The sequence below is a fragment of the Rhineura floridana genome, chromosome 10 (genome assembly GCF_030035675.1).
Source record: "Rhineura floridana isolate rRhiFlo1 chromosome 10, rRhiFlo1.hap2, whole genome shotgun sequence".
In the NCBI taxonomy this organism is placed as follows: Eukaryota; Metazoa; Chordata; class Lepidosauria; order Squamata; family Rhineuridae; genus Rhineura; species Rhineura floridana.
The window spans coordinates 36,316,598-36,331,920 of record NC_084489.1 but is presented as its reverse complement, the minus strand read 5'-3'; the positions used below and the strand labels follow the sequence as shown (position 1 = coordinate 36,331,920).

Here is a 15,323-nt window from a genome sequence, read left to right as displayed (position 1 = left end):
GCTCAGTGTGCCTAACATTCTCTGTATTGTGCCAAACACCTGCTTTTGTAATAATGTAAGCATTTCAGATATAAGAGATCCATCCTGATTAATGTAATAGATTTATTTTTAAAACTTTTGCCCACATTATTTTAGTATAATTCTGCACTTACATAGTGGTTAGGTGCTCATCCACACACCTATGCATATGGTAAAAATGTATGCATACTTCTCGGTTTTAATTTAAATTTTATTATAATTGTACAATATTCTTCTTATTCCATTCCTATGGAAATAAGAGAACATAACAACAACGGTTGCTATACACATGGTCATGCACTTCAAACATTTCAGACTATTAAAGAAAAAAAACAGGAATGATGATAGATATAAAAATATTGTCCTATCTTAAATCTCTTAAGTCTGAATCCACACTTCATTGTATGAAGAATTACTCAGAGGTTTATCTAAATTTAAAGTAACTTCCATTTGTATCTAACTCATCATACTTGCAACATAAAGTTTGCTCTTTAATATCTAGTAGAAATAAGTAATTATCTCAAATGCTCTCAAAGATAGCATAAGACAGCCAATCTATTTGGGGAAAAATAGGCATATATACATATAAGCTCTATACAACATGTAACCTGAATAACACACTATGGGGCGACTCCTATCAGCTATACAAATAGGAATATATACACAGTAGCCGCATTCACTTGCCTTGCTAAACTATGGTTCAGCATGATGTATTTTACTGATTGATTGACTGATAACCCGCCCTTCCTCCCAGTAGGAGCCCAGGGTGGCAAACAAAAGCACTAAAACACTTTAAAACTGTACAACCCCCCTTTAAATGTACAGAAGCTGGGAGGAGCCTGAGCAAGCTTTGGGCTTGTATGCTTTCCCTTCCCTTTGATTAGGCTGAGAGGAGGCATTTACTTTCAGTTTCTCTTAAACTCTACTTGTTCTGAAATGTGAACAGGCAATCATAGCTTATCACTAATTCAGGGCAGTTTCAAAACAAACCAACTTCAAACCATAGGTTTCAAAGCTGACTTGTTCAAACTAACCATAGTAGTGTAAGCCCCATCCACAGTTCACATGCAATGACAATCTGAGATTAAGAGAAAATGAAAGTAAAGGCTGACAAGTCTTCAAGCCCCGCAACTAGAGAAAGAGGTTGGAAGTGTCTGAGCCCAAGACTTGCTTGGGCTCATTTCAGCTCATGCAAGTCTCATTAAACCATGATGATGTGCGAACACATCCAATAATACTAACTGGTGTACAAAGCCAATACTGGAAAGCAATTGCTAGACAGGAAACCAGTAGAACTGAGTATCAGGTACATGAGAAATCAGGTCAACAACACTTCCTGGCATATAAACTATTCTTAATACTTCAAAATGCCACCCTGTATTCTGATGCATAATTAATAATGCAAATTTCAGGCATATTAACAAAGGATATATTATTATTCGTATGGGTCTGTAGGAGCTTGTTTTTTCGTTTCAAGAGTCAATTGTTCCAAAGCAGTAATCTCACGGTGAAGAACTGGCGAATCAGTCATTAATTTTCTGCTATGGACTGATGCCTTTTCAGGGCTTTGAAAGTTTATCAATCTATCTGTTTGCCTTTATAATATGTAAGTGTTGACTCCCTTCCGAATGCTTCCAGTTCAGTCCCTTTCAATATATTTCATTCTATTTACATCTCTCACATTGTTATATAATTTCTGTTCCTAAGGCTGCAAACCTATATCCACTTCATGTGTGGGGGAGGTATTTCTGAGTTGACATACATAAGATTGCACCGTAAGTAAAGCTGATCAGTTCCTCCATCTGTTTAACTTTTCCAGTGAAATCCTGTGAATCTCTACTCAGAAGTAAGTCCCATTGAGTTCAATGGGACTTACTCCCACATAAGTGTGCACAGGATTGCAGCCTAATTGCCCCAAGTCAATATACATGAACTGGGGGCTTCTAATTTGAAAACATAATTAATTCATGCAGGTAAAGCATGTACAAAGTTCACATTGTAACAAAAAAAACAAGTAGTCCTTATAAACACTGCAACCAAAATATGCTTTGTGTTTATACTGGAAAAGTCTTTAAAAAAAACAAAAACCACCTGAAGAGCTTATTTGTAGGACTAATAGTGCTAAGTTGAGGTATTATTGTGTTCTTATGATGTAGAATACAGTATTCCAGTGATTGGTTTTCTCGCTGCACAGGGGAATTCCTGTAAGCAGCCATGGAAAGGAAAGTCTTAACTGTGAATGTTGCTTGACATTTCTCTATTAAGACAGGATGCAGTGGTCCTATTTTCTTCCAGTGTGAGCCAATTTAAAAACACATCTCCAGTCACCACGAGCAGCACAACATTGGTTTTCATCACACAGACGGGTTGTTTGTCTATTGCTCAGTCTTGGGTTCATGATAACATAGCACCTGATGTATGCATGTCATATCTGGGATATTTGTGTACCACACCCCACTCTTCATGTAAAATATCGACACTCTGTAGAGTCAATATAGCAATATGAAGTGCATCGTAATTTTCCGTAAGACCTAATGAAGAAGACAACAAACACAAGTCATTACACACACACACACACATATATATATATATATATATATTTACTATTATGAGCCATAGACCTTTCCTTTGCAAATATCTCATCCAAGTGGCTTAGGAAAAATGGTGCCTAATTTACTAGTTGATTTTAATATCTTAATTTCTATCAGGATATACACAAATGGAATGGAATGTTCTGTAGAGTCAAATATATTAGATTGAGGAAATCAGATAAAGGCCACATGAAGACATTTGTACCATAAAATAAAGTACAATTTGCGGTAACTTTCCCTACTGAAGAAATAATCAACGTAGTCCAATATCAAGCTTTGTTCTAACCTGTACCTTCTTGTGCATCTGCTCAACAGGAGCTATTTATAATCTAATCTGTATATTCTGTGGGAATCTTTCCCTAGGAATCGGTGGGGCATTGATCTGTATATGTGAAAAAATCTGGGGCGAGGGTTGCCCATTCAACATAAAAATGGGTTTCTGTCTGATAACTTCATGGCTGAAGAAGGCAAAGAGTATATGATGCTAATGGGCAAGGCTCTATCACCCAATTTAATAATAGAAATTATATAGAACTCTGCAATTGGCAGGCATGGGCCTCAGCGTTCGAGATTCTTTCCAGCACAGGGTTTCAAAGCTATTAGAGCTTTAGACTGGCTAACATCTAAATGATACATGGTAAAAATTAATATATTGTCCTTTGATTTTTATTTAACAGTCCACTCGTTTTCCTGAAAATCAGCTCCTTTTAGTGCTATAGTCTTAAGGCTTATATCCTAACATCCATACAAAAAAAAATTATGTCCATTTCATATCTTTTTAGGAAAACTTGGAAACCAGTGGACTGAAGGCTTTTTAGACAATTGTTCTGATGCAACTTGAATTGCACTTAAAATGCGTATATATACATAATAGGTTGTTTTTAAACACAATTGAAGATGTTTTTATTTACCCAGGCATTTAAAAATATTTATCGTCTCTGATGCTGCCTGTTTTATTGTTTTCTGCCCTGTAGTTTTAATACTAGTTTTGTACTTATGTATGAAAGTTTTTAAAACAGAAAAATGGAATAAAATAAATTTAAAAAACCCCAACAACCTAGTTTAAGCCAGTAAAAGGACGGGGAAGTTAATTCAAATATGCATTTCGAAAAAAGCAATGCTGTGTGGATAAACAAATATGCACATTCCAATTCACATCAGATTTATCAGGCCCATGGTTCTTGATAAAGCATGATACTAGTGCAGAACTCTGCTTATGTGTTTAGGTCTCCTTAGCTGGCTTGGGACAAATGTGTTTTCATACAGTGAAATCAAATTTCCTAATACTCAAAAAGTGCAATACTGAGTTGCTTGTATGACTCACAAACACAGTTATGCTTCCTACCGAGAAGTATCATAGCTGCTGTCCTGCCTGAGAATTTGGTAACCCTGAAACAAATGCCTTCGTTTTCACGATCTTGACCAAATATCAACCTTTAATCTGTATCTTTAAAATGATTACTTTTCTAAAATGTTTGTTTATACAGTCACATTGATGTAGAAGGTGCTGCAAGGAGTTACAATTACATCCCGAGAGTTAACACAGAAGAGGGTTTGCGGAACTGACTCTTATGCTTTCCTATTCCTGCCAATTAACACATTGTTCTTTTGGGAGCCATGAGCTCTGCAGATAATTTCATTTGCAAATTGAATGTTTCCTGTAAGATAGTAATGAGACCTGACAGCTTAACACAGCTACAGCAGGTAAAATGCTGCTGAGCAGCAGAAGCTATTAATACCAATGCATGCAAGTTAGATTGCAAACAAACAAATGTCTCAGCTAAGGAGCCTACAGGGCAAAAGAGAAGCACCACAGCTCTATACCATATTAATATGTTTGTAGCTAACTCCAGTGTACAAATGATGGGTATTCACAACTACAGCCTTAATTACTTTTCTATCTGTCTATTTGTGACATGGAATATTCATGGGCTAACCCCATAGATGTTTAAATTAGGTGGGAAAAGAGTCTATCAACAGCAGGGACACCCCTTCTTGAAGAAAAATAGAAGAGGTCAGAATGATCCCATCTCCCCACCATCCATTTGCTCCAGTCACAATTTATACATACATAACTCTCTCATGCCTCTTGGGAATATTCCCAGTAGCAGAGGATAATGTCCAGTCACTAGCCCTGGGCACATGAGGGACAGGAAAATTGTGATGGTAGAGCCTCCCCATATTCCTCCCAACCATCAACTTCCTAAAGGTGCCAAGCCAGACAAATCTGGGGAAACTGCCACCACATCCCAAGACCTCTTGGTCTAGATACTGGTCTCTCTAGGTCTTTCTACCCAGTGGTTTCCTGAAGCCACTGGATGGGGCAAATCTGAGGAGATTCCTACTATGGCCCAATAGCTTCGGGACTGCTGCATCTTCCCAGAATCTTTCTACCCCAGGATCCACCTACCCAGTTCTTCCCCCCGACCACCACCATCATGGAAAACAAGGGGAGACTGAACCATCTCTTTGCCACTGAAGTGATCACTGGGAAGGAGGGGTGACCAAAGACAGAGCATGAAGAATTGGCCAGGGCCAATTACCTCTCCAAAACGTTCATTTCCCAAAACTATCAAACTACCAATTCAAGATGAAAAGAAGAGAGATCCCTCCCTTTGCCTCCAAGCTACCACAGAGGACAAGCAGCTGGGACAACAGCAATTCATTTATTATGGAGCAAAGGAATAACAATAGACCTTGGGCTCCCTCTTCTTTCTCTCTGCAGTCCCTTGTGGGTTCCCATTTGCTGAAATGAATAATATTGTCACATGATTCAACAGAAAATGAAAATAAATGAAATTTGTCATACCCAGGGAGATATGTTTTACAAGTTAAATATCCAAAATCTTCCCCATCACAGTCTTCTACACCTTCATGTCGGTAACCATCTCCACAGTAAGCATGGTGGCATGCTAATAAACATGAAATAAAAGAACAGTATATATAATTAATAAATGTGGTTATTTGCTACTACTAGCTATTTGCACATTAGAGGACAGCATGGGCTTTCTTCCGTATCACTCATTAACTCCAAGTGTAATCAGTTTGGCACAGATGTTTACCTCTGTGTATGTTTACAAAATTCAATCAGTTCCAAAGTAAAATGCTAACTCTTTTTGACTCTGTGAAAGTAGAACGGCTACTAGCAGAAAAGCACAAAATTAAAGACAGTATTAACTATTTCTGAATGGTTCTATGTTTTTTTCCCCTTCAGATCACACTAATGTTAAAATTGTTCATATGCCACCAGGCACATCATTTCCCCATCCTTCAGAATAAAGGAATGAATGTTGTGAGAAAACTTGGGTGCTGGGGGTGGAGGCAGGCAAGTGTGAATGGGCAGAGAGAGAAGAAAAAGAGAGATGGAAGTAATGTGAAGAGAGGGGGCAGGATTAGAGGGAGGAAAAGCCTGTCAAGTTGTGGGTGGGAGAAAGATTCAGTGGGTCAAAAGAGGGCAGCAAGTAAGAGGTGGCAGCAGCTGGAAGAGGAGCAACCATGTGGAAGGGAGAGCACTCAGGACATGAGGGCAGGGGGAGGGAGGGTTGAAGTAAAGTGGGCTGTGTGTCTGTTCTAGGTGCTTCCTTTCTTGGAGTGACCTGTGGTGGCAGTGAGACCTCAAAAAAATGCACATGGTCCCACTCCTTTCCCTCACTCCCCCCTCCTGTCCCTTTACACCAAAGGGAGGGTGTCCTGCAGGAGGGAGAAGAGGAAAGTAGATGGTGAGTGCAAGGGTGGAATCCTTTTCAACCACCACCTCTTTCTCTCCCTCTCTTTCTGAGGCAAAGGTGTAAGGAGTAACTTCACCATCTTCTTTTCTCTCCCTTCCCCTCCCCCATCACCACCATCTTCTCCTTAGCCTGGTAATGGCCTTTGTGGGACTACAGGAAAATGCACAGAGAGGGAAGAGAGTGCTGCCGCCGCTGCATATGTCCCCTTCACATTGCAGGAGTCTGGTGGGTTGTGGGAAGGGGTTGCGGGAAGGCCAGAGGACCCCCCTCCCTCCCCCTCCCCCTCCCCCTCTCCCCCTCCCTCTCCCCCTCCCTCTCCCCCTCCCCCCCCTCTCTCTCTCTCTCACACACACACACACACACGGTACATGCCTGTGCTCTCCTCCTATTATTGCTGCTGCAACTGCCACTAGTCCAGGCAGCATGCAAAGGCTGAGACTGCCCTTCTCCACAAGGGGTTAAGGAGCTGGGAGCCCAGGAAGAGAAATCAGCAACTGCTTTCCCTGGGGAGGGGGGCAGGCCAAGAGCTGGGAATGAAAGTCACTGACACATGCTCAGTTTGTTTCAGCTGTCCTGAAGACTTTTTAAAAAAAATAATAAATAATTCCTCTCTTGGCTCTTTGCAACTCCCTCAGGATGACTTCTCGGCCCCTCTGGGGGTCACAGACTCCAGGTTGGGAACCACTGCAATAGACCATTGCTTCATATTCCATAACATTTGAGCTGGCCTAGCCCGACACAGATCAACAACTGATTCTGCACCCACAATTGTTTTAGTGAGTCCCAGGAGTAGTTGAGGAGTGTCACCAGGCCTGGCACCAGAGGGCGGCCAGGTTGGGCACTGGCTGAGGGCCTTGTGAGGGACCCTGCTGCTGGGGATGGGTGGATGTAGGTCCCACTCCATTATCATGCTAGCATCAGGTTGCAGATCATGGAGCAGGAGCCACCCTCCTAAGCAACACCCCATGTCCAGTGCAGGTTGGCCGCACCACTTCTTATATTGCTGCATTGCTGTGTCAGTGTGCTTTGCATGCATGCTTACCATCACCCTAGATGGCGGCAAAGGTGTCAACACACCCATGCTGCCATCTTGGGCGATGATAGATGTGCACACACAGCTCCCTAACACGCTGGTGCGGCCAGGCCTATTTAAGCCCTGGTGGCAGCGGTGGAGGTAGTGCCGCCACACCTTCACTGCTGCCTTTGAGGGCCCGCTGTAGTTTGATGCCAGCCCTGAGTGTCACACAGAATAGTGAAATGTGCTCCTGTCCCAGTACAGTGGAACATATGAATTAGGCTGTATAGTTAATTGAGGGTTCTCATATAAAATAAAGTAAGAAAATGAGAACAAACAAGATTGAACGTACTTATACAGTCATCAGTCACTATGGCATTGCCATCATCACATTCTTCCCCATCTTGGAGGACGCCATCTCCACATGTGCTGCCATCTTCTAGCGGATATTCCACAGGATAAAAAGATGTAAGCTGCATTAATAATTGCAAAACAGTTACCTGAACAGAACTATAAACACCCTTATTGTCTTGGAAAAGGAAGTGCTGAAGGAACATGAGAGCGATAAAGCATAAATTCCTTTGATCACTTGCTGAAGATTCATAGCTATCCCCCCTTCTGTTCTGTGATTTACTTCAGCTGGCTGCACAATCAGCTGAGAATATTTATATCAGAGTATTCACAGCTGAAATGCATCAGTGGTCAGCAGGGCAGCAAAGGCAGGATGGCATTGCTTTCCAATGCCAAGAGTTGCTGCTGCTTACCAAGAGGGATGGTACAGCCAATCCGACACTCCTGTCACCATGCCCATACTGTATTGGGGTTCCCTTGCCTTGCCCCTCCCCCTCTAGGTTAAATGGTAGTGACGCTCAGTGCTGGGAAACCAGGTATGCTGCTGAAATATGAATATCCCTAGAACCTCTAATAGCAATTTATATCCAAATCCAAATGGCCTTTACTTACCATTGAAGAATTGAACAGTTTTAGGTTGGAGAGATGTATTTTAAAATCCTTAACATTGTCACATAGTCCATGATCATAGAAGCATGGAATCTTAGGACTAATGCAGATATAATATTGCTGTTGCCTAATCACCCTCTCCCTTAATTGCTTCTGTGTTAGGTAAGGGGTAAGGAAGCACACTGTTTCACAGCCTGAATCTTTTAACTGTGGTTAAGCAATATCATAACAGAGTGTTTGGGATGCCTGCCAATTATTTTGGTTGTTTGTGCTACACATAAGTATGGGGTGTATATCTGCACAATCCTATGCATGTTTACTCAGAAGTAAGCCCCACTGTGCACAATGGGACTTACTCCGCTTAACGTTGCCCCGCTTAACGTTGCCTCGCTATAACGTACATGCTCCATTCGTCCCCATATCCCGCTTAACATTCGCGCGCTTTGCAATAATGTATACTTTATTGGCATGACGCCACTGCCATCTAGTGGTGATTGTGTGCAGTACAAGTGAAAACAATTGCTTCACTTAAAGGTTATTTTCGCTTAAAGTATACTCTCCGGTCCCATTGCATACGTTAAAGTGGGGTATCCCTGTATAAGATTGCAGTTGGGCAAAGCGATCCTAAAGGTAAGGGGGCATCAGGGCATAAGTGCTCCTCTCTACTGGGTGTATACTCTGCCAGCCAAGGGATTCATCTGCCCCATCCTAACTTCTTCCAGCCAGCAGATCTAGGAATTAGGATTGCTCTCTAAATTGCCATTTCACTAGACACAGATATACATATATAGACCACTTGTTTTGTTTATGCCTGACATATTCTACTCAGTCATATTTGCTTTAATTTTCTGATACAGTCTAGGGAAAAAAACAACTGGGAGGCCATTACTTCCTTTGAAAAAAAATCTACTTAATCAGATGCAAAAATCCATTTAACCCATGAAATACTTTTAAACACAGAAATCTTAGTGTCAACGGAATGACATGCTTATGACGGTTGCACTATTCATTCATTCATTCATTCATTCATTTACCTGAATTGGAAGCCATCCAAAAGTATCTTTGAAATACAAAGATCTCTGATCCTTTCGAAATGCTAGAGCATTTTCTGTGTTCAACCTATCTAGCTCTTCCTGATTATTCACGACAAAAATCTGGAAAAGAGAAATAAAAAAGAAGTAGGAGAAGACTAGACTATCATAACAGGAGAGCAATAAGTTGCAATGGAAATTTACAGACCAATTCCAAATCTGAAGGGCTTGGGACCAAAACCTAAAACCTTCGCAGTTGACCTCAAAAAACACTTGTAATTAATTTGAATATACTACATGGTCTAATTCAGGGATGAAGAATCTGTGAACCTCCAGATGTTGTTGGACTTGATCTCCTGTCAGCCCCAGCCAGCATGGCCAATGGTCAGGGGCAATGGGAGCTGTAGTTCAACAACATCTGGAGGGCTGCAGTATTCCTAGCTCTGGTCTAACCAATGTTCCAATATGCCCATCCCCATACAACTAAAAAACAGAAAGAGTAATCCTTGCTGTAGGTGGAATAGTCTCTTTAAAAAGAAAAGAAAAACAGATTGAGGAAGAGATGTTCTCCATGTCTGCAAGGTGAGAAAGCACAACCTTCAAAGACAGTGAAAAACAAACAGCTTAATTTTAACTCTGGAGTGAATATAGGAAAGAGGGACTTGTGGCATGCATCACAGTGTTGTCCCAAGCACCATTCCATAGGTGCCCATAAGTTTAGGAACATAGGAAACTGCCTTATACTGAATCAGACAATTGAGCTATCTAGCTTAGTATTGTCTAAACTGGCTGGCAGCAGCTCTCCAGGATTTCAGACAGGGAGTCTTTCCCAGCCTTGCCTGGAGATGCTGGGAACTGAACCAAGAGCCTTCTGCATGCATAGCTGTTACTCTAACACTAACCCATGACTCTTCCCTGAACACTTGCACAACCACAATGCAAACAACTCTCATTGTTACAAGAGTTGCAGTAGTAGGCGGGCAAAATCACATTTCTGCAGCAAATCAGCTTTGCGGTTTGATTGCAGAGGAAATGTGATTTCCTATGAAATGATGTAATGAGTAGAACTGTCTCAATTGTTATCTGCAACTTGGTAATAACTGCTTCTTTCTTGTTAAAATTGAAAGTGATGCACCTACAACCAATATTAAACAAGAATAGGGAGATTTTAAAGAGACAACACCACTCAGGTATCTAAATTAGCTGTATTTGGAGTTCTGATGTTGACAGCTCAGCAGCACAACAAAATTGCCAAGAAAATAATTGGCAGAATTGAGCAAATACTCCAGAGAAACATTAGTCACATCCATACCACACATTTAAAGTACACTTATACCACTTTAACAGTCATGGCTTCCCCCAAAGAATCCTGGGAACTTTAGTTTACCCCTCATAGAGCTACAGTTCCCAGAATTCTTTTGGGGAAGCACGTGCTGTAAAAGGACAGTGTGGATGTGACAATTGTAAAAGCATTCAGATTATTTTGGAACATGTGTCTTGTTTCCAGAAACAAATCAGTTGTACTCATAAACAAACCCAATAGCTGCCTAGATCAAGTTGACCAATGTGGCAACTTATTATCACAGGCCTGGATGATCCATTGACACAATATGCCCATATCAAGTCCTATCAAACTCACTTACTGCAGGAACCTTTGAATAGGCCTGTCCAAACAGTGGTTCGTCATAGGGTGGGATATTCACATTTTGCTGAGGATTGCAGAGACATTTCCCTGGAGGTCCAGGAAGCCCTCTTTCCCCTTTTGTCCCCATTGTTAGTTGCCCTAGAAAATATCAGATTTGCCACACTAGGTAATTGCTGAAATAGATAAACACATGCTGAAAAGAAAAAAATTGAGTCCATTCTTGCAAGCTAAACATCTAATATTTAAAATCTGGGTGCTGTAATATGTCTTTGACTTCTATAAAATTAATTAGGGTTTTGCATATACCCAAAGAATTGATGTAACACTTGTGGTGTATTACTGGTGTTCCAACTATGGGAATAGTTGGAGCTTGTTTTTAATCATTGTTTGATTCCTGGAATATTAAATTGGTTTTCAACTTAGGATGCTTCCAGTTGGGTGTTTATTGTAGGATTGGTACTCTTCTTGCCTGCAAGTCCACAAGATGATGTTGACATTAAAATGCCAGCCCGTTTCCCCACTAAATCTAGAATTATCCTTTCTGGAGAAAGTTCGGTTGTTGTTTTTTAAATGCAACAACCTGTTTACAAATTAAGCTCCTACCTGGAAGCACTCTTATTGTTGCCCCTTAATGAATGACCAGGCTATGCGAGTGAGTGAATTAATAGGTAAAAAGTTTTTTTTTATATCAGCAAGAGGCTTGCAGAGGGATGAAGATATTTATAAATCATCAACCTCCAGTTCAGAGCAGGGGATGTGCAATGACCCATTTTCACATCCATACATTACAATAGCCATCAGCTTTCCCCATACGCTAGTTTCAGGGGATAACACCATCCTCTTTTTCCTGAGGCTGGAACTTTCTCCAGGAGGTAATCTTGAAGGAAGAAGAATATATAGCGCTACCACTTTACCACTGAGAAACTGCATCTCAGGGCCCCTTCAGATGTCCTTTTTATTGTACACTCATGATTATTTGTACTCATGATGATATTGGGGCAGATTATACGTGATCCAACTTCCCATACTGTCTGCATCTTCAAAAGTTTCACAGGGTGGACATACTACTTCATTTCTAATCAGTTTCATGGGGTGGACATACTGCTTTATTTCTAATCAGTTCATGCTGTAACTTTATATACTACACATGTTCTGGTTTATTTTTTGTCCTGCATTTGTCGTTCTGTAATGCAAGCGTGCTCCCCCAGATGCCAATAATGCAGTAACATTGAGGAAGCATTGCAGAACAACTAATAAAGTAGAATGATGAGTCAACCATCATATAAATCCAACACACTACTATTGTGTCAATTACATGTTTCAGAATATGCACAAACACACACACACACAAATCACAACTCTGGAGGGGTTCTTACTCTATGGTGCAAGCAGTAGTTGTGAACAAAAGAGCTCCAATCATAGTGCAGGGAAAGCCCAACCCCACTCTAAACCTATCTCAAAAATAAATTTCACTCTGCTAGTGGTTACACAGAAATCTCTCTTTTCTGTTTGGCAGCTCAATATGATTCAAATTAAAGGAGGGAAGGGGAAGATCAGCCATAAAGAAAGGCCTGCCTTACCTGATGCCAAAGGTCCTGGTGGACCAGGCTGACCAGGTCGGCCAGGTGGACCTGTAGCTCCAGGAAGTCCTAGGTCTCCCTTTTGTCCCTAGTATACAACAGAAAGGATTATTCTTTAAAATGTTTCCTAGGGCGTTACAGTACTCTAGTATAACACAAAGTTCATGGCTTCATGAAACACATTTCCTTCAACTGTGCTACTCTGGAAAAGATGACACGTTCCTCTATATAGAAAATAATGAGATGCCAAAGTATAATTTTATTCTGAAATGTAGCAAATGAAATCTGAAGCACCTTATACATCTTAAGGCAAATACATGCACTTGCAAATAAATGCACTTTCCCAACAAAAATATATATTATATAAAATATAACCAAAAGATCCCCTACGTTTCCCTGTTCTGCACATTTCAGAATGGCTTTTTACTTGGACTGTGCCACATGTTCACAAAAAAATATTTGCAAGGAGATTTACTCAGAGGTAAGGATGGGTGAACCTGACAAATACGGTTTCTTTCCACTTCTCATCTTTCCAACCTTGAGTTCAGTTCTCCACATTTCCATATCAGCTTGCAATTTTTTAAGTCCTCATGAAAATTCATCAGCATTGAATGAATTTCTCCTAATATTCATATGTTTGTATGACGTTTTGCCTAATACACACATTTTTGCAAAACAATTGTGCCTGATATAATTCTTTTTTGTATCCTATTTTCACTAATATATGCATTTTTATGCACACTTTCCCCAGTATATGCATTCTTGTACATACAACGTGGCTGGAGAACTGCATTGCAAAATTTGGAGAAGTGTGAATTTTGAAGAATGGCTGTGTTTCTCTTCTCATATTGTTTTGGAAAGTGCCTTTAAATGTGAACTGAATTGAATTTCTCCCCCCTTCCTACTCATGAACACTAGTGGCTGTGCACCACTCAAAGCATCATAGTGCCACACCAACTCTTATAAAAAATTTAACATGCACAAGCCTGTTGTCTGAAGTAGAGTGGATGATATCTTTGCAATATTGGCCTATAGCACATGGCACACTGTGGCAAAGTGGGTAGCTGTTTGAAAGACTCTTGGGAATAAACCACCATCTTGCACGGTAACTGGATGATTTTAACATGCAGAAATGCCAAGAGAACACACTGCTAAAGGTTCCTGCCTAATACAGTTAGTTCAAACTAGCAGCTGTGATTTATGGTACAAAGTGTTGCTTGTTTCTCTTCATATACCTCCTACAGCAATAAAGCAACTAGCTTAGTTCAAGCACTGGTTTTGCAAGCTGCATTTTGATAATTCAGATATCCGTATGAATATTCAGAGTGACAGAAAAAGAGTCCTCTACATTTTAGACATTCGTCTTCAGCTGGTGGGTGCTGACCCTAAACTGGACTTTGGCCCAACATTTAAAAAAAAACAGAGAAAAGGAAAGAAAGGGCACATTAAAATGATGGAGGAGATAAGACACATTTATACCAGCCCTCCCCTCTGCTTATCCTTCAAGGAGGCTCATAATCAGTAAAACAGCTAACAATGATAAGCAAATGCAATCAATAAAAATGAAAGCCATATAATCCTGTTTACAAGAGAGGAGGAATGAACAGCACAGATAAAGACAAAGTGCAGGGTCTGGGGGTGGGAAGGAAGGAGAGACGAGAGCAAGAGTCACAGAAAGATGGATGAGTAAAATGAGCCTGGGGTCTGAAAAGGTTGAGGATTACTACTTTAGAGGAGCTTTTTCACAAGAATTATGCACTAAGGCATCCTGAACTGTTGGCAGTTGAATTAGTAAGGCTGGTTACTTGGTGTCGACTTGCATGCCACAAAGGCTATGGAACCTGTTTTCTTAAAAAATGTTGTTTATCATCATCACCACCACAGTCTGGCACTTGTAAGATTGAAACTGTAGGGCTGTATAGCCTGCTTTGGTGTAACTGTAACTGAACGGCTCAAGCCTGAGAAGACTCAGCATGAACCTGAAGGAGTCAATGAGATAAGCAAGATGGATCTTGGAATGGAAGTGGAAGTAACACCTTCTTAATTTAGCCACCACTGCAGGCGTTTTATATAGGGATGTCAGTTGGCTCTGGAGACAGGAAATGACTAAGTAGGTGAAAAGTGTTCACTCTTATACAGCAAACAGCAATATCCACACAGCCCTCAGTTTCTATTTAGGCTTTAGGAAGCTGGGTGTCTGAAACTGAATCGATAAGAAATAAGAAAACAGTATTGATGGCAAGGAAATATTTCTGATGAAGGAAATTCCCATCAGACTCTTATTATATGACTATGGCTATGACAGCAAGATTATTATGGGACACTGATAATGGAAGAATGGCTATTGAAATTATTGGACCTAATAGATTTGATGAGATGGATTAATTGACATGCTTATTTGGAGAAAAATCGATGGATATATTTCTCAAGGAGTTGAAACCTCTCTTTGACTTTTTGTGGAAAGAATAAAGTGATGTTTATGAGATTTGATGATTAATTAAGATAACTACTGGAGGAAAGTGATTTTGTAATATAAATTAAGAGACAGGTTTGTTATATATTGTAGACCTATAACTGATCTGCGACAAATCGGAAGTCAACATTTTATTTTATTGTTTAATTTGTATTTTTGTTTTGTTTTGTTTTTTGAAAATTTGAATAAAAATTAATGATAAAAAAAGAAATAAGAAAACAGCAATCATATTTGTATTCAGCTACACTCTTAAACAGAAGCATGCATAATAGTTTCAGGTTG

General features: G+C 40.3%; 1 protein-coding gene across 3 annotated transcripts in view; it reads right to left on the bottom strand.

The window, feature by feature from the left end:
* Positions 1–327: 327 nt before the first annotated feature.
* The window catches only part of COLQ (collagen like tail subunit of asymmetric acetylcholinesterase), a 69,684-nt gene continuing 54,688 nt past the window's right edge, over positions 328–15,323 (bottom strand). For 2 of the 3 annotated variants that reach the window (XM_061586004.1, XM_061586005.1), the window contains exons 11-16: positions 12,569–12,656; positions 10,987–11,126; positions 9,347–9,466; positions 7,705–7,825; positions 5,419–5,521; positions 329–2,549 (exon numbers count right to left, since the gene is read on the bottom strand). In XM_061586004.1, coding sequence (XP_061441988.1) covers positions 2,480–2,549; positions 5,419–5,521; positions 7,705–7,825; positions 9,347–9,466; positions 10,987–11,126; positions 12,569–12,656 — 642 coding nt within the window. In that variant the 3' untranslated portion in view covers positions 329–2,479. Of the gene's footprint in view, positions 2,550–5,418; positions 5,522–7,704; positions 7,826–9,346; positions 9,467–10,986; positions 11,127–12,568; positions 12,657–15,323 lie in introns of all 3 variants that reach the window. The other variant, XM_061586006.1, reaches the window with a different exon arrangement.